Raw genomic sequence first — 25,713 nt, forward strand, 5'->3', positions numbered from 1 at the left:
AAAATCTCAGCTCTGAACCTGCCCTGAGTTCTCTACCAATGGCAGACCTCTCCCCCTTCCATATCATTTATTGGTTTACATATTTATTTCCTGTCTCTCACCCCCACCCCAAGAAGGCCTCTCCCATGAGAGCAGGGCCTTTGTCTTGATCACTGCTATGCTTGGCACAGAGTAGGAAATAAAAAGACATGCTTAGTTATTTTAACTGATTAAGAAAGAAATAGATGATCAAGGACTTAGTTTATGTATCAGTACAAGATCCAAACAGGTGGGTTTACTTTGAAGGTAATGGAGCTTAAACTTCAGGCTGCTCATGCAAACATCTCCCTGCCCCAAGGCCCTGGATCTAGTTTTTAATTTGCAATTTCATTTTTTTTCTTTTAAAGAAGTCCTCTGAAATTGTATAAGCTTCAGACTCCCTCAAAACTGGATCTGTTCCCGTCATCAAAGATAGTGAAGGATTACAGGCCGGATGCCTGGCTGGGTAGTAAATACTGATGGTGGTAATAATAATAACAACAACCAACAACAACAATACTAATAGCAGCCTGGGTAGTAGTAATAATAACAATCATAGAAGTAATTGTCATTTAGCAAACACTGTGCCAATCATAACCGATTTTTGAGGTATTATTTATACCCATTTACAAGATGAGGAAACAGAGGCTCCATGGGTCAAGAATCATGCAAAGCAAGCTCAAGTTGGCCTGAGGCTTAAGCCAGTTCTCATGGCCACAGCTTGGACTTCATCAAGACGGCAGAGAAAGTGGTCCACGTGAGCTGACCTTTAGGAAGCGTTTTTTTCCCAGGCTCCCGAATCCCATGGGCTGAGCTGAATTTTGCAAAAAGGCCCTGGCTCTCTCTGCTCGGGGCCGGTCTCTCCTCTTCTTTCCTGGTTAGCCCTGCAAAGCTATGTGTAGGCAGGGGTGGAATTCCACATGTGTAGATCTTCCATCACGGTTTTTAAAGTACAGGCAATCCTCATTCGTTGTTTCTATATTTGCGAATTCTCCTACTCGCTAACATCTATCGGTCACCCCCAAGTCGATGCTAGTGGCATTTCTCTCGGCCATTCGCAGACACACGCAGAGCTGCCCGGAGTGCGTGTTCCAGCTGAGGGCAAACAGGGCAATTCTGTCTTCTTGTCTCACCTCCTGCTATAAACCAGCATCCTTTTTGCAGTCTGTGTAGTGTCACGTCTTTTGCTTTCTATTGGTGACTGCTGTTTAAAATGGCCCCACGTGAGTCCAAAAGCACTGTTTAGTGTCCGTGAGTGCAAGAAGGCTGTGACGTGCCTTACGCAGAAGATACCTGTGTTACATAAGCTTCATTCAAGCGTGAGTGACAGTGCTGTGGGCCGTGAGTCCAGTGTTAATGAATCCATAATATATAGTTATTAAATCATCTTTAAACAGAGACATACTGATTGGTTGATGAAACAGTTGTGACCAGAGGCTCACAGGAACCCAACCCCGGATCCTCCCCTAGGAGCAGTGGTTTGGTACTTGCTAATTCAGTGTCTGCGGTGACTTCATAGAACAGAACTTCCAGGAATAATGAGAATCAACTGTATTTCTTTTATGCCCCCAATCGAATTACAGGTTCTCTGTGAGCCTGAACTGCAGTTTCTTCGGCTTTTGGATGCCTGAGCGCAGGGTCAAGTTCGAGGGTTTAGTGCTCAGTAAACCCTGTTACTGACTGTGGGGTGGATCCTTGGGCCCCACAGGTGCCCACGACCTCCAGGCAAACCTGTCGAAGTTGAGATTTGAAGGCTGCATGTGGCTTGGTTTCTGGAATGGACCGGAATATTCCATGTCTGCGAGAGGCCCTCCTTCCCTCGGGGCTCCAGCGTCAGCCCCCACCCCCACCCCCACCCCCCCAGCTAAGAGGGAAGTGATTACACAGCATACCTGTGGCTGATGCCGGACTGTTAAAAGCCTATAAAACTGAGGCGCGACTCGCTTTGCAGCGTTTGCTGCGGGCCAATTTAGAGACAGACCCTTACTGTTTTGAATCAAATTCCTGTTAAAAGCGTGCACTCAAGTGCCTTTCCCTTAGTTCCTCCCTGCCCCTGGCCCCAGGCCTCTCGTTAAACCCTTCCCCCCAACAGCCTGTCTGGGTCCACATCCTCTTTTTATGGGACTTTCTCCTTGCAGCTAAGGGCTTGCGTTCTCGCTCTTGTTCGCAGTGGGCTGCCAGGGGAGGGGCCCCGGAAGGGGGCAGAGGCTGAGGGAACCCGCCCGGGCCATGAAACCAATGTGTCCCTCCCGTTTCTTAGGCTTGGCTTCTCTTTTGCCAGCCCAGCTGGGGGTGCCAGGTCAGCTTGTTTACAAGCAGAGGTTGGCAGGCTGCAACCTTCCTTCTGGTGGGAGGGAGCGGGGGGTGGGGGGGGAGCTTATCAAAAGCTGGGGGGGGGCTTCCCTGGTGGCGCAGTGGTTGAGAGTCTGCCTGCTAATGCAGGGGACACGGGTTCGAGCCCTGGTCTGGGAAGATCCCACATGCCGCGGAGCGGCTGGGCCCGTGAGCCACAATTGCTGAGCCTGCGCGTCTGGAGCCTGTGCCCCGCGACGGGAGGGGCCGCGATAGAGAAAGGCCCGCGCACCGCGATGAAGAGCGGTCCCCGCACCGCGATGAAGAGTGGCCCCCGCTTGCCGCAACTGGAGAAAGCCCTCGCACGAACCGAAGACCCAACACAGCCAAAAATAAATAAATAAATAAATAAATAAAAAGCTGGGGGGAGACTTGGAGGCAGTGAAGTTGAAGGGGGAGGGAGGAGGTGGGGAAGCCTCATTCTGGGAGCTGGAGTTTCCATTCGTCCTTGAACGGAAGGACCTGTGCCTTCAGTGTGTGTGTATGTATGTGCGTGTACGTGTATGAGCGTGTATGCTCATGTGTGCATAGGTGTGCATGTGTGTGCATTCAGTGTGTGCATGCGTGTGTGTGGGTGGGTGTGCAAGTGTGTCCGCACTGTGTATGCATGAGCGCGTGTGTATGCACGCATGTGCACTCCTGTGTGTGCAGTGTGTGTGTATGTGCGTGTACGTGTAGGTATGTGTGTGTGCTCATGTGTGCAGCGATGTGCAGTGCACGCACGTGTGTGTGCCTTCAGTGTGTGTGATTGTGTGTGCACTGCTTGAATGCATGTGTGGTATGCAATCCTGTGTGTGCATGTGTGTGCATGTGCCTGCACGCATGCATGCGTGTGTGTGTGTGTCTGCGTGTTGGGCGTGTTGCTGAGGTAGAGCCAACTTGGGGAGCAGCCGTGTGGAGCGATGGGAGAAGCGTGGTGGACCCAGGGAGTTCAGCCACAGAAAAGAAAGTTGATAACCAAAGAATTTTGTCTGGATTCTTACGGGGCAGGGAAAGAAAAGCACCCCATGCTGTGGATTCTACCTTCCTAATATAAAACAGAGACCAAGGGGTCCAGTTTCATAGCCAGTGGGCTGGGCCAACGCCTATGCAAGATACGGCTCTCCCAGAAACTAAAGTCATAAAGAAACATAGAATGATTCTCCCCTTTCTATCCCGAGTCTCCGAGCCCCATGGTGTGGTGTGGCCTGTCATTCCTCGGCAAAGTCAACCCTGGTGGACAGCTCCTGGCCATTCAGGCTAATGTCAGATTCAGAATGCGCCTCAATGGCTGATAAGCCTTATTTGCTCTGTCTGTTTGCCTAGACCCCACTTAAGAATCCTTTGGGAAGATAGTTTGTGAGAGATTGGGGAAATTTTAATATGGACTGGGTATTAGATTCTGTTAGGGAATTACTATTAACTTAGTTACGTATGATAAAGGAGCTGCAGGTGTGTGGGAGAACCCTCTTCTTTCTTCTCAGAGAGACATGCCACAGTATTAAGGTGAAGCACCTCGTAATTCATCTGTAATTTACTTTAAAATGGTTTAGCCGGGAGAGAGAGGCAGACTATAGAAAGCAGAATGTTAACAACTGTTGACTCTGGGTAGTAGATGTATTTCTGGTTTTCTCTGTGCTTGAAAACGTTCACGGTAAAAAAAAAAAAATTTCAATGCTTTGGGGGGAAACGGCTTAAAAAATAAATCTAACATGTTGCATGAAAAAAAATCCTTTGGGGTTTTCTAAAGTAGAGCCTCAAGATCAGAGAAGCTTCTGGTATCTCCTGGCGCCAGCCTGGCATTGAGGCAGGTAGCAGAAGAATCAGCTTTGGGCACTAGATCGGGCCTCTGGGGCCAGCGTGGACAGCTAGCACGGCCTTGCTTCCTCATCTCTTTTGCCTAAACTCCTCCAAAACGTTGGGTTGGCGTGAGCTAGGACGCTTGTTGACCTCGAAATTCAACACAGGCCATAGTCCGCTCCATACTTCCAGAAACCATTTCTCCTTAGACTACAATATCACTCTGCTTTGGAAGTTTGATCTTCCCCAGGAAGCCCGATCCCCGATGGAATTCACTGGAGGAAGAGGCTGCCTTTTATCAGTCTTGACCTGGCCAAGTCCAAGCATAATGCTGGCAATGAACTTGCTATGGGCCAGGGAGACAAGCATCATCACATTCCACCCCACCCCGACCCTATGAGGTTGGCGCCATTATAACCCCCACTTTACAGATGGGAAAACTGAGGCCCCGAGAGAGCATTTACTTATGTGAAGTCCCATGGGCAGGTGGAGCTGGCATTCATCTGTGGGATCTGATCTGTGGGATCCAGAACCAGCCCTCTTCCTGCCAAAAATGTATGGTGGCCGTCATGGCAGAATCCACGCAGGGTCTGTGGCTTAATTGCCATGGAATACTTGTGTCATTTCTCATTGGACTTTCTTATAATACAGTTTCCTTGAGAGCTGGAACAGCATCTTCTCCACAAAGCAGTCTGCGCCTTCGGGCTCCTGTCTGCCCTATTTGGCGCCCCTCCTTTTTCCCCCAGACGCAGGAAAAGGAATTAAAATCTCCAGCAAGTTTGAGAAACTCCTCTGTATAAGACACACACCTTCCTCTCACAAAGGCAAGCCCTCTTCTTGCTCTTTTGTCACTTTTTCTCCATCTTAAGGCTCCCATGGTTATTTCTTTTAATCTGCTCTTGATTGGATAAAAGTGTTCTGGGGTAACAGGCGTGGAGCACATAAATGTGCTTTGTTTGGGGGCCCCAAGCCCCCACGGAATGGCTTGGGATCTCCCCTACAATCTTGCGGACTCCCACGTGCCCCAGAACATAATACACGTGCAATCAATACATTTTGATTCATCTCCCAAGACCTAGTACTTTGCATACAAGCGGGCTTTCAAAAAATATCTGTTGAAGCAACACCTATTGTTAAAATGCCTGACAGTAGAAAGAATCATCAAGACGGTGTCTCTCTCAGATGCCACCCTGGAGACAGCATGAAAATCTGAGACCATCTGTCGGGCTTCTGGAAGGGCCAGGAAAAAAAAGCCAACAATTTTCCTGAAATAGTACAAACAGGATTTCCTGGAGGGAGCCAAGCCGGAGAGCAGGCTGTATTTTGGAAATGGAAAGTGCAGCCTTGCTTGCCATTTGGGGCTGACTGGGTTGATTTCTGCCGGCAGCCGTGGAGACTTCCCATGCCCTGTGTGGCTCCCGGTCATTCAGCGATGACCTCTGAGCGGGTGGACACAGGAAAACTGGTGGACAGTTCATCCACCTAAAACGGCCTGGATGTGAATATCGATATAATTGTCCTTTACCGCAGATCTGCCTGCGTCTGCCTCGGTCCCTCCTCCCTCTCTGCAGCCCCGGCAGAAATGAGGTTACACAGCTGGGGTTCAAACCCAGGCTCTTCCAGTTACCAGATTGTGACCTTGTGTGAAGTACCCCTTCTGTGCCTCAGTTTTGTCCTCTGTATAATGGCGATTAGAGTAGCGTCTGCCTCATAGGGCTGGCTGTTGAGGGGATGAATGGAGCTCATAAAAAGAGGCGTTTAAAGTAGTGCCCGGCACACTCCGTGTGTGCTGAACGCTAGCTGTTTGTATTTCCACAGCCACGCTGCACCTTCAGCCGCTCTCAGAATCACTCCGCCCCCATGGTTCCCGATCCAGCTCCCCATGTTGCCCGCCCTCTGCCTGCTTATCCACCCTGAAGCCCCGGCGTCTGCTAACCACCCAGATCTAAGAGGCCAGTGTCTGAGTTTGCCGGGAGCTGCTGTAACAAATCACCATCGACTTGAGGGCTTATAACAGCAGAAATGTCTTCTGTCACAGTTCTGGAGGCCAGAAGTCCAAAATCACGGTGTCAGCGGGGCCGTGCTCCTTCTGAAGGCTCCAGGGGAAAATCCTCTGTTGCCTCTTCCAGCTTCCAGTGGACCTGGGAGCTCCTTGGCCTGGGGCTGCATCCCTCCCGTCTCTGCCTCCGTCTGCACAGGACCTTCCCCTGCCCCCCTCTGTGTCCCCCTTGGTGTCTCCCTTCTCTCCTCTTCTTACAAGGACACTTGTCATTGGATTTAGGGCCCACTTGGATAAATTAGGATCCCCACATCTCTAGATCCTTCACTTAATCACATCTGCAAAGACCCTTTTTCCAAATACGGTCACATTCACAGCTTCTCGGTAGACACATCTTTTGGGGAGGCCACCGTTCAACCCACTACGGCCATCAACCTCCAGCTCAGGAATGTCGTTGGAACCCGTCACCTTCTCTCCACCCCAGTGGACACCAGTTCAGACCTGATCGTCTCTGTCTGAGCCTCTCAGAACTCCCCACTTTTTCGTCCTGCCTGTAGTCTCTTTCCTTCCAAGCCATCTTCCAAATTTTGGAAGCTGTGTTTCCGTATGGCAGCCACTAGACACATGTGACGATTGAGCACTTGAAATGTGTCTAGTTGGACTTGAGTTGTGCTATAAGTGTAAAGGACACAATTCATTTTGTAAACTTAGTATGAAAAAAAATGTAAAATACCCAATAATATTTTCTATATAGATCATGTATTGAAAGTGATGATATTTTGGATACATTGGGGTAAATAAGATACATAATTAAAATGAATTACACCTATTTCGTTTTACCATTTTTTAACATGACTAGAAAATTTAGAATGATAAATGTGGCTTGCCCTATATACCTATTGGACAGCACTGGTCTGAAGTGTATCAGTCTCTGATTGTCTATCCATCTGTATCAGTTATCTATGCCTGTGTAATAGGCCACTCCCACAACTTAGTGGCTTAAAATAACAAATTTCTCGTGCTTTGGGGGGTTGGCTCAGAGATTCCCTGTTGGTTTTACTTGTGTTCACTCAAGTGCATTCAGCTGGACGATCTGCTGGGCTGGAAGGTCCAAGATGGCCTCACTCATGGGTCTCACAGGTAGCTGGCACTGGCCTTGGGTCTCCATCATGTGGCCTCCCATCTTCCAGTTGGCTAGACTGGCTTCCTTGCATGGCGCTCTTAGAGTAGCGTTCCAAGAAGACGGGAAGCTGCAAAGACTCTTAGGGCCTAGGCTCCAATATGGCATCACTTCCACCAGATCCTGTTGGTTAAAGCACGTCCCATGTCCAGCTCAGATTCAAGGGAGTGGAGAAATAGACTCTGCCTCTGGGAAGGAGGAGGGACAAAGTCACACTGCAAACATCGCAAAGGGGCATGTGCACTGAGAGGCGAAGAATCTGCGGCCATTGAACAATTTACTGCCTGGTCTGTGGTGTCTCTCTCCACACAGGATCCAGCCCATGCTCTCTGCGTGGCACAAGAATCGCAAGCTCGGGCCACTTTCAGCCAACATCTGCCCTGGCCTCTCTCCACCAGAACCTCAAAGAGCCATCTGGTCAACTACACGCGCTGATACTTGCCGTATGTGAACAAGAGCCGAGCTCCTTCTCTGGGGGCCATGTCTGAGGACAAGAGCAGAGGCGGCTCTCTCCATTCCTCTCACCCACACAGGGTCCAAAGGGTCCAACGTCCAGTTCCCATGATTCAGGCGCATTCATGGCGTTTTCTTTTCGAATTGCTTGACCCACACAAATGCACAGCACGCCCTGCTCCGGGGAGCCCGGTCTCTTTCAGGGAGACGCAAAGACGTTTGATAAATGCCCACATTTGCAAACTTTCAGACAGCAGTCCCTTCAGATTTGCTCTAGAATAAACACAGTGGCGGACTGGGTTTTCTTGGGTTGAGCAAAGCAAAGTTTGTTGCTTTTGAGTTGGCTTCAGGCTGTAAAGAAACACAAAGGGTCCAAAGTTCTGTCCCCGGGATTGAGGCACATTCCGGGTGTTTTCCCCCCTTCGGATCACTTTATCAACAAGCCGCACGCACAGTTCCTGCTTTATTTTCTCAGGTGTTATGTAAACCTATCAGACTTCTAATAAGAAGGGAGCTGGCAGCCTTGCCTTAAAAAAGCACCCCCAACCCACCTTCACATACAGGGCTTTTCATAAGAGGATGAAGGTTATTGATGCAGCGTCCAGACAGACCAGCCAGCGAACACTTCCAACTCAAAACGTTTAAAAAAAAAATCACTTCTTTTTCTTGGATCAAGCTGGGCAAAGGAGGGGCTGAGGCGAGCTTTCAAGAAGATTTTAAGAACGACCTGGCAGGATGTGGTGGTTTATTCTTCCAGGCAGAAGGACACACAGGAGAAGTAGTGTGATGGTATGAAAGGGCCAAGAGGAGGAGGAGGGGTGAAATCTGGGGCTGGGTTTCAGAGCAAGGGAGAAGGAGGGGCCTGATGGCTGGGGGTGGGGCTCAGGGAGGCGAGATGGCACAAAGGAGATGAAACAGGATCCGGAATCAGGCAGATTCATTCATTCAGACCAGGGATCGGTGTGCCAATCACCTTTTATGCACCCCATTGATGAAGGAGGGATCCCCGGCCCTAAATGGTATGAGGTGGCCGAACACACGACACCTGACCTTGGACAGAGGAGGTTGGCAGGAGTGTATGAACCGCACATATTCACAGCCTCATGGAGAAGGATGCCACCCCGCACGCAGGGGCAGCAGAACCAGCAAGGGCTGCGGGTGGCAGGCTTCCTAGTAACAAGAGGATGAGATGATCCACAGTTTCCACAGGAGGATATGATGGCTTGTTTGAGTCACTTCACAGGTTGATCAGGGGTGAAATCCATCAGGTTGAGGACCAGCTGGCTGGGTGGGGAGTATATCTGATTAAGAGCAGGGACACGCAGGGCTCTGGGGCTCTGTGAGGTTGAAAGATGTCAAGGAAGCACTTGAAAATTTAGGTCTTACAAACACTGTCAGCAAACTTTTTTCAGTAAAGGGGCAGCAAATAAATATTTTAGACTTTGAGAGCTGAGAGGCACAATCTAGGATAAAATGCAGGTTCTTATATAATAAGAGATAGAACACAGTTCCACAAATTTTTTATTGATAAAATTTAAAAAATAATCATCACAGTTGAGTACAATGTTTTATGATAACAAATCTACGAATGAGAAGAATGGAGTTCTTTTGGGGGGAGGGATAACATTTTGTCCAACTGGAGTACAAAATTAGTGTTCCCTGTCACCAGATTGATGGCAAATGTTCATCTGTAAACTCCATCCTTAGCTCACGGGCCATACAAAACAGGCAGTGGGGCAGGCAGGCTGGATTTGTCCTGTGGGCTCTGCTTTGCTGACCTCTCAGATAAATCTTTACCCTATGCTGGTTGCTGCATTAGGCTACGGATGGATGAGGCAGGAGCTCTGTCCTCAGGGTGCTCACAGTCTGATTAATGGGATACACTCACAAGTAAAGAGCAGGGACAAATCAATATGGACAGTACTATAATGCAGATGCATTGGCAACTCTGCTTAGGGGATCCTAATGCTTCTTGGTGATATCAAAGAAGGCTTTCCAGAAGAGGTGATGTTTGATGAGGGGAAGGCATGTACCCAAGACAAAGTGGGGGAAGGGAATCTAGGCAAGGGGCTGTCTTGTGCAAATGTGAGAACGAATGGGAAAGGCTGACCCACCTGGGGACCTCTGGGGCTTCAGAGAAACCACAGCCTCTGTGGGGAAGTGGGATGAGGGCAGGAACAGTAAGAAAGGCCTCTTGTGGGGGGGGGCCTTAGGGATACACTGGTGTTTGTACCCCTTCGGTGATCCACACCTGTGCCTTAGAGAGTACACACTCACAGCTGTGAGAAAGCCAGACTGTGAGCATTGAAGACAGAGGGATGTTTCTACAATAACCCAGGGAGAAATGAGGAAGGCTCGTCCCGATGGGGGCGGTGAGAATGGAAAAAGAGGTGAGATCAGTGAAGGTTTACAAAGTGCGACCAACAGGAGAAGTGTTGCTGAGGCTCTGAGGGCCTTGGAAGGGGCAGGTGAAAGGTCCGAAAAAGAAGAAACTGAAGCAATGAGGGGGCAGAGAGGCAGAGATGATGGCCACCAGGGGGACACTCCAGAGGTGGGACAGGTCTGGATGCTGACCCAGTCAGGAACGTGGGCTCAGGAAGGAGATGCTGCAGCAGATCGGAAGGGATGAGAAAAAAGTCAAGGAAATTTGACCTGAGACTTTTAGGTGTTTGCTCACGTGCAACAGAGAGCTGACGTAGCCCAGCACAGTGGAAGGAGTTGGAGGTGGGACAGATTCTAGGCCAGGTACTGAGCTTATTTTAGCTTTCCTGTTGTCTACTGCTGCGTAACAAACATCCCCAAGTTTGGTGGCTAAAAACAATTTGCTATTATCTTCACAGTTCTGTGAGTCGCCTGGGCTCACTTGGGACACACTTCCCCAGATATTCATGTGGCTCCGTCCTTTGTCTCTGGGCTCAGATGTCACCCGGAGGGGGCTCACTCTGACCAGCCCCTCCCTGCCCTACCCTGTTCCACCCCAGCCCTTAGCCTTGGCACTGCAGTCTCATTTCTCCTGCCCCACGTTTTCTTGTTTCATTGCATTTCATCATCTTCTAACATGTAAGATAATTTTTTCATGAAGTAATTTTTATTTCCTTAGTTCTCCTCACTCCTAGGATACTAGCTCCCTGAGAACAGGGATCTTTGTCAATTTCATTCATTGATATATTCCAATGCCTGGCGCCTGGGCAGCGCCCAATAAACATCGGTTGAATGAATGAATAAATCCCCTTGGTTGCAGCCCACCTGTCACCTGATCAGAGAAGCTGTCTGTGGCCCTCCCACTGAAACTCTCTGGCATTCAAATCCTTCTAATGAGATAATGAGGTATTTCATTGTCTCCTGAGAGGTACTTACTGCTATCTAATAATGATCCTGTTTATTGATTTACTGGTTTACTGTCTGTTCCCCTTGCTGGAATGTGAGTGTCATGATGCCAGGAAACTTCAGGGTCTGTTCAACATTGGATTCCTAATACAGTGCCTGGCACATAACAGATGCACAATAAATATTTTCTGGAAGTTACTATTGAATGCCCTGTACTATCAGCCTGCCTCCCAATAAACCTTGAGACTATACTCTCAGCCACACCTAATACAGGGCCTTGTGTACACAGGCTCTTGGTCAATATTTGCTGAATGAATGGTATTTCTGTTTACCTACCTGGAGACAGAGCTGGGGTGCAAAGGTGTCAGATTCTCTTTCAGCATGATGGGTGTTTCGGATCAAGGGAGGACGAAGGCAGGGATGTGAGGCGCCCAGAGCCCCTCCTGCCTGGCCGTCCACAATGTTGCTTTTCACGTCTTTCAGATGCAGCCGTGTGCCAGCCCTTAGGAGCAGTTGGGCGGGGCCTTCCCTCACGGCAGGACCCACAGTAGAGCCTTGTTTTCCTCTGTCCTCTGCCTGAACCCTGCCAGCTGGGCAAAGCCCTCCCCGGGGCCTGGCTCAGCTCTGTTGCAGAGACTTAGATGCCCGAGTCTGCTTTCTGTCTTGTGGCAGATTCGTGGGAAGTGACGTGTGGCTGGGAGTGGTTGGATCATCACAGCTCCCAAGGACAGTAAGTCGTGTTTCCCTGAAGATGCTGCTCTGCTCACCAGTTATACCCAGTTCCCTACAGAACCTGCTCATGTGCGCCAAACACTCCCCTTTTCATCTGAAAGAAGTGTGACTCAGTGTTTAACATTCAGCCAAGAAGCCACCTCCTCCAGGAAGTTGTCCCTGAATGCCTCCCACTAACCTGCATTAAATGCCTCTTTTATGACTTCTCAGGGCTTGTGCTTGTCTAGTGGTTGTGTTCCACTGGATTATGAGTTCCCCCAGACAGGGCCTGGGATCTCCAGCCTCTGGTACAGCAGCCAGCATACAGCAGGCATGCCATGATTGCTTGTGAATGCAAGAATGAGTGAATGAGTGCGTGAAGCTCTTGTAGCAGCCATATTGGTGTATTTTGGGGGGGGGGCTTTGGTTTGCCAGTTTGTTCTATGAGGGCTGGTCGTATGGTTTTTCTGGAATCCTTTAGCCCAGTGGTTCTCAGCTGGGGGTGATTTTTTTACTCACCAGGGGACATTTGTCAATGCCTGGAAACGTTTTTGGTTGTCACAATTGGGGGGGGGGGAGGCATGTTACTGACATCTAGTGGGTGGAGGCTGGGATGCTGCTAAACATCCTCCAATGCACAGGACGACCCCCGCCTCTAAGAATCACCCGGCCCGAAGTGTCAGTGACGCTGAGGTTGAGAATCTCCACTAGCTATTCTGTCCTTTCAATTCTGAGGTGCCCAGGTGAGACTGGTCCCAAGAGATAGATGACATCACCAAAGTCCTGGGAGTATGAAGGAAGGTGGCAAGGAAAGGATGACTAATGCTTGTGCACATAGCTGGCTTATCCTTTTTGTGTATAACATTTCCAAGTAAACAAGCTGTATGTTACAGAACCACCCCCCCACCACCACTTATTTCCTAGAGTCCTTGTATCAGTTACACAGGCTGTGTAACAAAACGTTCCAAAACATCATGGTTTGAAACAACAGTCGTTTGTTATGACTCATGACTCTCTTGGTCAACTGGGCGCTTCTGCTGATTTGGGCTGGGTTTAGCTGACCTCTGCTGCTGATTTGGGCTGGGTTTAGCTGACCTCTGAGTATCTGTGAGCAGCTGATACATCAGCTGGGGGTTGGCTGGTTGAACTTGGCTTCAGTTGGGATGACATGATTCAGTTCCATAGGTCTTTCTTCCTCCTGCAGGCTAATACCATCACTTCCACCATGTCCCGTTGGCCAAAACAAGTCACATGGCTGAGCTCATATCAAAGGGAGAGGAAATACACTCTACTTCTTGAGGGGAGAAGCTGCAAAGTGACTTTGCCAAGGGCTGTTGATAGAGAGGTGTGGATAGGAAGAGCTGTTTTGTCCATTCCCACCCCAACTCCTAACTTCCCTAATTCTGCTAGCAGTCTAGGGGTGTGCTGAGCCACCCTTGAAAGTGGCACTTACATTTCCCAAGCCTTTGATATATTCTATTAAATCATGACGAGTATGATTCAGGCCATCATGTAGACATCTGACCTCCTCCCTCCCAAGATGAAGAATCCCACCTAAACACACACACACACACACACACACACACACACACACACACACACACACACAAGACATCTCCACCTGTCTGGCTGGGCATAACTCAACATATCCCAGAACGAAGTCATCAACTTTCCTAAACTTCAATTTCAGTTGATGGCATCACCAGCTACCTACCCAAGCCAGAAATATCAGAATTATCCAAAACCCTTCACTCTCCTCTAATCCCCACCCCCAATCCAGCCTATATCCAAGCTCTTCTAACTTTACCTCCAAAATATTTTTCTAACCTCCTTTCTAACACTGCTCACATTTGGAAACCCTTCAGCCTCTCAGCTGGGCATAGCAGCAGCCTCTTAACTGTGTCCCCACCTCTAGTCTTGTCCCCTTCCTCCCACACCCTGCATTAAATCAGTAAGCCCATCCTTTACGCCAGAGAGACATGCACGTAAGACACACCCTGACAATATCACTTGATAAGAAGTAAAGACTTTTATGATATTACTTGGACTTATAACCAAGAATGTCTGCATCGTGTCCTGGGAGCCACCTCTCCTATCCATGGGTGTCGTGCCCTCGGGCTGCTATATACATAGGATATGGTATCAGAGAAGGAATTAACATCAGCTTTGTTGTTAGCTGAGTCAGTGCTTGTGATCAGATCAGCAGCTCCTGCTCCGTTGGAGGGAGGGATGGAAGCGGGCCTGGTGGGGGAGAGGCTGCAGTGACCTCCTCGCCTATCTCAGTCCTCCATCTGCCACTTACAGAAAAATAGCCAAACTCTGTAGCCCTCTGTGCCAGTTACTTTTGCTACATAACAAACCACCCCAGGGAATTCCCTGGCGGTCCAGTGGTTAGGACTTGGTGCTTTCACTGCCGTGGCCTGGGTTCAATCCCTGGTCAGGGAACTGAGGTCCCGCAAGCTGCTCACTATGGCCAAAAAAAAAAAAAAAAAAAAAAAGGACCAAACCACCCCAAAGTTAGTGGTTCAAGGAATTACAGGGAGGATAGCTTACCTCTACTCCATGACATCTGGGGCTCCAGCTTGGGGGGACTTAAAGTTTGGTGGTGACTTGATGACTCAGGTCTGAAATAACCTGAAGTCTTGCTCACTCACGCCTCTATGAGTTGACGCTGCTTCTTGGCTGGGACCTCAGCCGGCACTATGAGCTGGGACACTTTTACGTAGCCTCTCCACATGGCTGCTTGGGCTTCCTTACAGAATGACAGCTGGTTCCCAAGAACGAGCATCCAAAGAAAGCCAAGTGGAAGGTGTATCCTTGACATAGCCTTGGAAGTAAGAAAGTATCACTTCCGCCAATATAAGAACTCCTGATTTTCAGATGGGCATGTGGCCATCTGAAATAAAGACTACATTTCCCAGCCTCCCTTGCAGTTAGATGTGGCCAAGTGATTAAGTTCTGGCCAATGAGATTCAAGTGGAAGAATTATGTGTAATTTTCAGGAAGTATCTTTCAAAGGAGAGGGCACTCTGATATTTGTTCTTTCCTTCTTGCTGGCTAGAATAAGGATATGATGGCTGGAGCTTAAGCAGTCATTTTGTATCTTGAGGAAGAAGTCCAGTGCAAAGAATGGCAGAGAAACAAGATAAGAGTATAGGTCCTTGACATCAGGGGTAACTTAGCAATCCTAAATTACCTGACTGCAGATTTCTATTATATGTTTATATTATTAAAGGTATTGTTATTTGGAATTTCTTTAACAAATATCTTAGAGTGTAAAATTTGCAAGTTAACAGGGTAAACCCTCTCTAATTAATCTTAATGCTATAAACTTGGCTTAGAGGTATATGCTTTAGCATTTGCACTTGCTGATGCTGCTTCTATGGAAAAAAAAAAAAAAAAACTCTCCATCTTCTGGATCTCCTTATCAAGCACCCCAGAGAGTTACCTGAAGGGGGAAGGGTGGGTTTTGGGGCCCTGAAGAAGCCACCTGATTTGCTCTGAGCTAGGCTGGGGACGGAACAACTGGGTCCTGAGCTGAAGCCCTGCCTTCCTGGGGCTTTGCCCAGGCTGCTCTAGAGACGTCGGCCTCTGCCCTGCAAACAGAGACTGTCCCCTTGTGTGACGTGGCCCGGTGCAGAATACACACCGCCCAGTGGAAAGTCCTCCGAGGTGGCACCAGAAATCTATCGACTTCAGCAACTTCTAAACCCAGGCCAGCCAGCTATTCCAAGTTCATTTCCGTCCCCTCCACAAATAAAGCTTCCGCCAGCTTCCCTCCTATATATAACCAACCACGGATTCAGATCAATACCCCCATTTGCCTCTCAGGCCCCGGGAGAACACACAGAAAGTGGAAAGTCATGTGCCTGGATTCGACTTTCTCTTGGGCTTAGAATCCAAGTGACCCTCTTGTCTGCTTTACGTGGCTTTTCTGACCTTCTTATTCTTTTTCATTTTCAGAGGATAGTGAGGCTGTTGAGACCAACCACGGATAATTCAACAAGGGATGTTAAAAGGCTCTAAGAACAGCAGGTGTTGGACTTATACTCAGTACCCACTTTCAACCAAACTGTGTGCATTTTCTGAGGCATTTCTTCTGGCCGAAGAACCGGGGACCGGTCTCACTTTTCCCCTTTGCGCCATCACCCACTATCCACGTTCCCTCAACCCACAAAGAAATGTTTTAGACGAACATAGTTCTAGGTTGACATTTGGGATCTGAGCCTCATTTCCTTTGGCTTTGAATTCCTTATTAACTCATCCACGAAACCCGGAAAAGCAGGTCCAGTTAAAGAAAGATGTGGCTTTGTTCTTCCTCTAAGCATTGTTCTTCTTTCAAAGGAAATGAAAGGCAACCTCCATAAGGAAAATCAGAAAGATTCATGCAAAACAAGAATTTAATGCCACCAATATTCGGCTTTGGATACCATCCTTGTCACTTGGATATTTCAATTGTCTGTTTGAACTGAAGCTGGTGTACATTTTTAGAAATATTTAAAGCTTTTGTTTTGTTTTGTTTCCTCTCTCAATGGGTTTAAACTTCTTAAGCACTAATAAGTCCAACTTGGGGAGTCCAGTGTTTATGAAGTCCAAATGAGCATCCTCTATAACAGTAGCTCTAAGTAAAAATCTTTTTGATCTGTCAAAGCTGTTGGAAGGGAACTTAAAGGCATATATTCATGGTTAAATTACTTGAAAGGGGAAGCATCTACAGCAGGAAAACAAATCTCCAAGTTAATAATTTTCCGACGTTCCTCTTTGCTATCTCAGGCCTGGGTATTTGCATTGAGCTGTGCTAATACAGGAACCACTAGCTACACGTGACTCTTTACATTTAAATTAAATAAAATTTAAAATTCAGTCCCTCGGTTGCACTGGCCATATTGCAAGGCCTCAAGAGCCATAGGGGGCAAGTGGCTACCATAGTGGACGGCACAGAGGTAGAATATTTCCATCACTGCAGAAAGTTCTATGGGTCAACACTTGTATATAGACACTCCTCCCATAACCAATTTTTCCTCCCAATGATTTGGTGCTAATTGCATTCTTCTAGAACCTTCCATTCAGGATTAATTAAATCCCTTACCATGTAGGCTCTGGATCTTCATGCAATTTGGGCCACCTAAGGTGGCCGTGGAGGAATTTTACATCATCCCACTGATAGATGGATCAAGGTGCAGGAAGTGTCGCTTCCCCGGCTGTCTAAATTTTAAGGTCTACCTCCCAATAAAAAGTCTGTAAGTGAAAAAAAATGGAGTGATACACACCAACATTTCAACTATGAATATCTCTGGAGGATAGTGTGGGAATCTTATTTTCTTCTTCATGCTCTTCTGTATTTTTCAATGTATGATTTCCATGTATTGCTTTTAAAATTAGAGAAAAACCGATAGCATTTTTTTCTGTTTTTAAAGGATGAAATAACCTATAAAATAATAAATCCATACTTTTTGAACAAATATATGAAGTCTTTTAACTCAAACAAGTGTTTTCCTTCAAAAGAATGACCTTGGATTGTTCTGTGCTTATTCCAGCAATGGCTCTGCTATTAATATTATCTTTATAAATTCCTTTTTGAGGCAGCCTATAAATTACACATGAAAATCAATCTTATAGAGCTATACCTGCTTTAATAATGACATCATTAACAAGATAAATTACCACACTTATTCACTACACTGAGCTCTGAATTACTTTAGGCTGTTTGCAAAAAACTGAGTACACCTTCAAAAAGGTTGAAGATTTGTCAGACTCCCAAACTTTTCACAAGAATAGAGAAAGGGTTTTAAACATTGTTCCAAAAAACGGTGGGTGCCAAACATCTGTTTCTTTTCTTTCTCTTACCCCTTCACCTCTTTACTGTCTGTGGAGAACATAACCTTGTAAGAAAATGTCAAAATATTCACAGGCCCCCTTTTCCAGAAATAACATTTCTTATTGTCTTCACTGGAAAGTTGTAATCTCTTCCCAATGGGTCAACAGTTCCAGGAAACCTTCCCTGTGTGCATCAAACTCGCGTCTGCCAAATGGAATACAAAATGAGCTGCTTAGGAGGGGATTGAACAACAGACATCAATCAGCGTCAGAGGATGCAAAGAAACAGAGATGCTTTCCTGTCTGGGCCCATGCGCGCATACACACACACAGCGGGATACACAGGAGCAGCCTGAGAATATTAGCTTGGAAGGATCCCCAAGCTACTTGGGTCCCTGGATTGGAGGAAACGGATCTCTCCTATTTGTACCTCTTGGTTTGGGATCTACTAAATCATTTAATTTCTGTCCCAAAGGAGTATTTATCAGCAAGTTTTGACCCTAGCCAAGAGATAAAAACATTCAGATTATCCCTGTGCCAAAAGCTTATCCACCCCCAGGGATTTTATAAAACATTCAAAAACCTACTGACAGAATACAAGATCTGGTAAGAAAGTCCTATTTTCTTTTCCCTGGATTTTTGTCTTATTTTGACCTATCTTGTTGTATCTATTTTTAATTGAAAACCAATATAATGATAACATTAATATAGAAAAGCCACAATAATCTGATCACCCTATATAAAACTAATTTTATTTGGGGACATTTTCTTTCACTCACTATGAAATAATAGTGTCCATAACATTTTGTATTCATACTTTTTAAAACTATTCATACATTTTTAACTTGGCATGGCAAACATTTTCCCTTGTTTCCACATGGTCTTCAAAATGACCTTATATGGCTCCATAATATTTCACCATGATGCTAGACCATGAATTATGAAACTGTTCTTCTCATGCAGATGGTTTCCAAGTTTTTACTTTATAGATGATGCTGCATTGAACATACATTTTTTTTTTCTGTTGCACAAATTGAGTCTTTGTGGGTAATTTTTATATAAGAACAATGAACTCTCAAAAGAGGGTCTAATTCTTGTTTATATGGTATAAGTTTGGCAAGTCTGTAAGTTCTGTGCAGCCGATTTATTGTTTATTTCCTTTATTTATCCATGAACATGCAGATCTTTAAACATACTCCCTCTTATTAACTTGTCCCTGTATTACTACTAGTTTTTATTCTATCCATTTTATACTAACATTATTTAGTTGATAGTTTATGAATCCTTATCTTGATTTCATTACAAACTATAACTTTTAATAATAACTAATTTTTATCTTGATAAATATTTTGCTTTATACATTACATTATTGAGTATTAATTCCTTTTCTTTTATATGAATTTGATTGAAAATCATTTGCCATTATATTTTGCCTTTCTATTTGCTTTTTGTGTCTCTTGTGAACAACCTGTTTCACCCTATGCTTTTAATGAATGAATCTGGACTATTTATATTTATTGTTATAACGGTTTTGCTTTTCTTGTTGATTAATTGATTTTGTTTTCTCTTAGTTGACTTCTTCAGTCTCACATTCTTAGAGTAATTTTTACTTGTGAACTTTCTGTTTTCAATTATAAATAGTATGTTTAAATGGCAAATACCTGCATTTGAACATCACCCATAAGAAGTAGGCTCTTTTTTGTTCTCAGCTTTTCCCATTGTTGGTTTAGGATTTGGCTTTTTTTGAGTCTAAGTCAGTTATGACTCATCCATCCACCTCTTGACTTCCAAAATGTTCTTGCTGTTCCCTCCTCCCTTCCTTGAAGGTTTAAGATTCTAAAAAACCAAAACCAAAACCAAAACCAAAAAACTGCCTTTCTAGTAGTTTTAGTGAGGTTTTGGGAGGGAACAAAGTTAGATGTATATGTTCCATCAACCATCTTAACCCCAAAATGCTTCATCCCAGTTTACATTATTCTGTCTAAACTACTCTGGTCTTCATACATACTTTTCTAGCACAGCAAGAGTTTTAAAAATTCTTTTCCCCTTTCTTTAGTCCTTGGAGTTCTTGACAATGTCTTCTCCACTGATGTCTGATGAAATGGTACTTAGGTGGTAAATTTTGTGAAAGTCTGCTAGGGTAAGAATATCCTAATGCAGTCACATTTGAATAATGCAAGGCAGACCACTTTTTTAGCTATCGTCACTTTCTTTGTTTTTTTTTTTTTTCTTTAATGTTTTTGAAGATTGACTTCTGATTTGGTCATTGCAGCAGGAGGGTCCCCAGAAATATCCTGCTTTGGACATCTTTGAGAGAAATCTGTCTTTTCTACTTGGGAGGTTGAAGAACTTTCATCCTTTCTCCCGTTCTTATCTCTGTAAATTTCTTCCTGAATCTTTGTCTGTGCTTTTAGGCTCTTCCATTTTATCAATTCTCTGCATCTTTGGTCTCATGTGTACTGTTTTCTGTAATGATTTGAATTTCTTTATTTTGGGAATTCTACCGTGGTCTGCTCCTTGCCCCGCTGTGATCATATCCTTGTTGATGCAGCAGTGGAAATTCTGTGCTCAGGGACTAGATTAGGTAAGACACGTACAGCATTTAGAACAGTGCCTGGCACACAGTCAAAGATCCCGAAAGGATTATAACTCTTTCCTAAAACTGTTGGGTCTTCACTCTGGAGGATCTCTGATTCATGGGTGGATTGACCTCTGGGCATTTTCTGGGTCCTTTCCCTTCTTTCTTTTCTTTTTTCTTTTACTAAAGAACCTTTTCATTAGGGCCAGCATCCCCCCTGCCCCGCGCCCCCGCCCCCCACCAAATAGTCAGATTTCCTTGTAATCAATATGCTGATCCCACAAGACCAGTTCCACTAGGGCTTGAGTTGGATTCTTCCACATGCTAATTTGATGGAAGGTCATTGGAAGGTTTGGGGTTGGGAGAGGGTTTGCTGAGGTGCTGAATAGCCAGATCCAGGTCAGCCTGAGATCTGGAAAGCCAACCATGTGGGAAAACTGGAGATCCCCTCTCCTCTCTTCTTTAATGCTGTTGCTGTTAAAGGTTTGGAGCCTGAGACAGGTTTTAGCAGAGACAGGATTCCGAGCAGGATAATTCTGGATGTGAGGACAGAGAGGCAAGCTGGCTTGGCCATATTTCCCTCTTCCCTCTTCCCCTTACTACCCCGAGCTTTGTCAGAGAGACCAGTCCCCAGAGCTGAGGCTGATATCCTTATCTTGTCACAACTTGATTCTCGCTTTTCCAACGTGAATCCCATGTCACAAATAGGGTTGACAACACCCATGCAACAGAACTACAAGTGAGCCTAATCTTGTGTCACTGGGATGGGTAGGATTGTTCTGGCAGAGCCACGTTATTGTGATGCTTCTGCTAATTTGCCTCAGACAGCTGGGTGAAAGCCAGGACTCCCACGTGGAAGAACTGGCTTTGTGGGAGGTGTCTATTTTCATGTCATTTGCATACATTTCAACTCTGCACCTGGTACTCACTCAGTATCACTGCACCTATGTGCTAGGGACTCCACACATGTTTCTGGAAAGAAGGGAAGGAGGGGTTTTTTATTTCTCTGTTGTTTTCACTTCCTCAAAACACTTCAACATATTTTATCTCATTGGATTGTTGCAAGAGGAAGGAGAAAGGCCGATTTGTCACCAGCCTTATTTTATGGATAAGGAAACCAAGGTAGAATGGCTTGGTGATTTGTCCAGAGAAGCAAAATAACCAACACCAAAACCAGCCAGGCAACTTGATGCCACTTATTGCAGATTGAAAATGGGAGCCTCATCTATGCAGGGAAACGTTCATGTTTTTCGAATGTGCTTTCACCTGTGTATCTCAGCGGCCCTCTTGCTAATTCTGTGGAGGAGGGGGCACGTGTTGTCACCCTGCTTTGTCTTGGAGGGAACTCCAGGCCACCATGTTGACCTGGGAGACAGGTCTCAGCTGGGCTCAGAACCCTCGGCTGCCCTGCCATGTGTAGCAGAAGCTTGCATAGCTCATTAGTCTTGGTGCCAAAACAAAAACCGAGGACTTTCTCTGCCAAAACTGCTGGAGGAAAAACACCCTCCCCATTGGCGGGGGCTCCATGCCTGCCCTGCACTCTTCCATGGCAGGAAGGTGAGGAGGGCCTTGACTTCAAGCCAGCACCATTTTCTTCCCTTGGCTTACCCAGCTCATGTAGGAGAATCTTGGTTTCTTCTCTATCCTTTTACTTCCTGCCTCTATGGCATTGATTCTCAAAGTATGGCCCAGGGAACCCTTGAGGGAACTCTTTTCTGGGGTCCATGACGTCAGTGCCATGTTTGTAATAGTGCTAAGAGAATTGCCTATGTTGTGCTCATTCTCTTATAAGTGTGCAGTGGAGCCTTCCAGAGGCTGCAAAACACATGCACGATTATCTAAGAAGGCTGTTACTATTCTGCTTTCTCTTTCCAACAATCTATCTGTGTGTGGCAGGATCTTCTTCGTGTACTTCAACCAAAACAACGTATCGCAACAGATTAGATGCAGAAGCAGAGGTAAGAATCCAGCTTTCTTTGGATTCAAGAAATTTAGATTTTCTTTGGGTAGAAAGAAATGAAAGACATTAAAGAACTTTGCAGAATGTAAAACAATGCCACCCTTCTCACTGCAGTTTTTGTTTTGGAAAAACTTATTTGTTCTGAAAAAAAAGTATTATTTGTGTCAACATGCAACAGATAGGTTATTGTTATTTTCACATGAATTAATACATAGGGTTTTAAAAAAATTTCTCGATTTTAATTCTTAATACAGTGAGTATCAACAGACACAGTGCACGCAGAAAACAAAAGCTCTTTGGGAATCCTCAGGACGTTTTAAGAATGTAAAGAGGCCCTGTGTATTACTGCCCTAGGGCTTCCATAATGGATTGCCACAAACTTGGTGGCTGAAAACAACAGAAGTTTATTCTCTTACAGTCCTGGAAGCCAGAAGTCCGAAATCAGTATCACTGGGCCCAAATCGAGGTGTCAGCAGGGCCTTACTGCTGGCGAAGGCTCTAGTGGAGAATCCAGCTATGGTGGTTCCTGCTGTTCCTCGGCCGTGGTCACATCACTCCAGGCTCCGCCTCCACCTTCACACGGCCTTCGCTTCTCTGTCTCAAACCTCCCCAGGACTTTCTCTTATAAGAACAATTGTCACTGGATTTAGGGTCGACCTGGATAATCCAGCCTGATCTCATCCCAAGATCCTTAAATTAATTACATCTGCAGAGACCCTTTTTCCAAATAAGGTCGTATTCACAGGCTCCAGGGGTGTGGATGTGGACACACCTTTTGAGGGGCCCCTGTTCAACTCGGGATGCCTTCATCTGCCCCTCATCCTCTCCCACCCTCCATTTGTTTTTTTAAAAGACAGTCAGGGATAAAGATCTCATATCCTTCATGGGATCAACAAGCAAGAATTCAGCTCCAGGCAAATTTACATTTTCCCCATGCCCCTGCAAAATATGTGTGATCCTTTAGCCATCTGCTCTAACTCTGGCTTCCTTAGAATTTGTCTGAAAATACTCTTTTTTTTTCTCCCCTCATTTCTGAAGCTGCAGTGGATGGTGAAGTGAGTGGAGAAACCCTACTGTCTGTCTCACCCTCAGGAGCCTGCTTGGGCCACTTTGCCTCTAGGCAACATCTGACTTTCTCTTATTGAAGAAAAAAGAAAGATGACCCAGAAGTTTCTCCAAATATCAAACTCTGTCCAAATGCAGTTAGAGTGGCTTAAGTAACGGAGGGTCAGAAACACATGGAGTAAATTCCTTTTAAAATAAACATGGGTTTTAGGAATAGTGGATTGGAAAGAGACTGAGGGCATTGAGTTTTAGGTTTTTGCTAGGACCCAAAGTGTCAATCAGGATTAGAACTAAAAATCAGCTGACTCCTTTCCCACTGTTCCATGGCATAATTTATAGCACAAATTCTCGCATCAGCCTCCTTGGGTTCAAGTTCTAGTACTATTCTTTGCTAGCAGTGTGAGCGTGGGAATAGAACTGAACCTCTCTGGGTATCAGTCTCCCCATTTATATTGTGGGGAAACGAATTATTACCTCCCTTGTATCGCTCAGGATATGCTAGGTTATGCTGCAGTAGCAAATGACCCTAAAAATCTCCGTTGCTTACAACAAAGGATTATTTCTCGCTTTTACCCCACATCCTTCTGGGGAGGCAGAGAGTTTCACTCCATTTCATCCTCAGTTCAGGACCAGGCTGATGGAGCTTCAATCTGAAACATTACCAGCCTCCTGCAAGAGGGAACAGATTATGAGACAAAGCACGTACTGTCTTTTAAGGCTTTCACCTGGAAGTGAAACACATCCCTGAGAATCACATTTCATTGGCTGAAATGTGTCATATGGCCACACCTAAGTTCAACAGGGTGGGGATGTATTGTTCTTCCATGGAGGGGTTGGGGTGAGGGTGTGGAGTGAGGGAATTGGAGGGAGGAGAAGCATGTATTACAATCATACACTTTTCCATTGACCTTACAAGCTGTGGTAGGGGTCACATGAGATAATAATGCATGCAGAGCACTTAGTACCGTGCTAGCACAGAATCAGTGCTCACTGAATATTATTACACTCAGATCATGACATTACCCCCAGGTCAGTTTGCCCTCCATCATTACCGAGTGCCCTAGCTGAGGGTTCACTCTGTGAGTTTTCTTTCTTCTGATAGTAAGATACAAGAGGAGAAGGGGGGGAAACATCCATTTGGTGAGCTGGGTGGCTTTCTATAGCTGGGGCAGTACAATGGAACTCTTTGTCAGTTCTACTTTTTTGGTTGTTGTTTACAAATAATTAAGGGGGGAATTCCCTGGCGATCCAGTGGTTAGGACTTGGCGCTCTCACTGCCAGGGCCCAGGTTCGATCCCTGGTCGGGAAACTAAGATCCTGCAAGCCGCGCGGCATTGCCTAAATAAACAAACAAACAAACAAATAAATGAGCCTCCTGAATGAAGGTGAGGGGGTGGGTATTTACTCCACACACACTTTTCCATACTGTGCACCTCTTTATTTATTTTTTAAGATCTTTATTGGAGTATAATTGCTTTACAATGGTGTGTTAGTTTCTGCTTTATAACAAAGTGAATCAGCCATACATATACATATATCCCCATATCTCCTCCCTCTTGCGTCTCCCTTCCACCCTCCCATGTGCATCTTTTTAAAAAGCAGACTCTCCTTCATTTCTTTGAGACCCAACATCTCACCCAGTATCAAGCGTACAGTAGCTGCTTGATCAGGGTTTGTGGGATGAATGAATAAATGGATGAATGAATGAATGAGTTAGTCCTAGGAGTGTGCTGGTAAAATTTAGTTGAACAACTGGCTCTGTTGAAAAAAAAAAGAAAAGCTTTGGTTGGTAGCATTTACCAATTTCCATGGTGTCAACGCTCTCACCATGTGACTGATCTTAAGGTGCCCATGAGATGTCACCACATGTGGCATTGGGAGAGGCACAGGATGGCCTTCACCAAGCTGCGGGCGCCAGCTTTAGCACACCACTGATTGCCCTCCGTGACACCCTTGCTCTCTCTCAAGGAAGCGCTCAGTGAATCAAAAAGCAATTCATTCCATTTTTGAACCGTTCCCATTATTACCAGGTACTTATATAAAATACAGTTGACTAATGTCTTCCTTGCAGCAGAAGGGTTCCTCCCTCCTTAGTGCAGAAAACTAGAATTAGGAAGGTATGTAGATTGTTTTGCTGTGTGACTTCAGACAATCCCTTTACCCTCTCTGGGCTCCAAGGCATGAGAATGATAACATGAAAGTTGCACAGGCTTGACTTGACCCAGAGGATAAATGGCAGCCTGTTGGATGGTCTGTGGCAGATGCTTTTGGTTTGATTCTGAAACATGCCCAGCTTGGGCTAAGGAGGACCCCGTGGCATGGAACTTTCTCTCCTGAGCACATCCGTTGTCACCACAAACCAGAATTGTCACACGTGCTTACAAATTCTTCTACAAAAATTCCAAAAAAGCCCAGCCCAGAGACCGAGCAGCAGGTAACCAAGAAAAACAATAATCACCTTATTCTGGAAAGTT

General features: G+C 45.9%; 1 protein-coding gene across 5 annotated transcripts in view; it reads left to right on the forward strand.

The window, feature by feature from the left end:
- ZNF664 (zinc finger protein 664) overlaps nt 1-25,713 on the forward strand; it is a 221,096-nt gene that overhangs the window by 141,411 nt on the left and 53,972 nt on the right. Inside the window, exon 5 of one of the 5 annotated variants that reach the window (XR_009005123.1) lies at nt 15,783-17,229. The exons of 3 other annotated variants lie outside the window; for them this stretch is intronic. Coding sequence is in view for 1 of the 2 variants with exons in the window: in XM_057527366.1 (XP_057383349.1) it covers nt 15,783-15,845 (63 nt within the window). In the remaining variant the exon portion in view is untranslated. Of the gene's footprint in view, nt 1-15,782; nt 17,232-25,713 lie in introns of those variants that run through there. One more of the 5 variants, XM_057527366.1, reaches the window with a different exon arrangement.

This window comes from Balaenoptera acutorostrata, chromosome 13 (assembly GCF_949987535.1).
Source record: "Balaenoptera acutorostrata chromosome 13, mBalAcu1.1, whole genome shotgun sequence".
Classification (NCBI taxonomy): Eukaryota; Metazoa; Chordata; class Mammalia; order Artiodactyla; family Balaenopteridae; genus Balaenoptera; species Balaenoptera acutorostrata.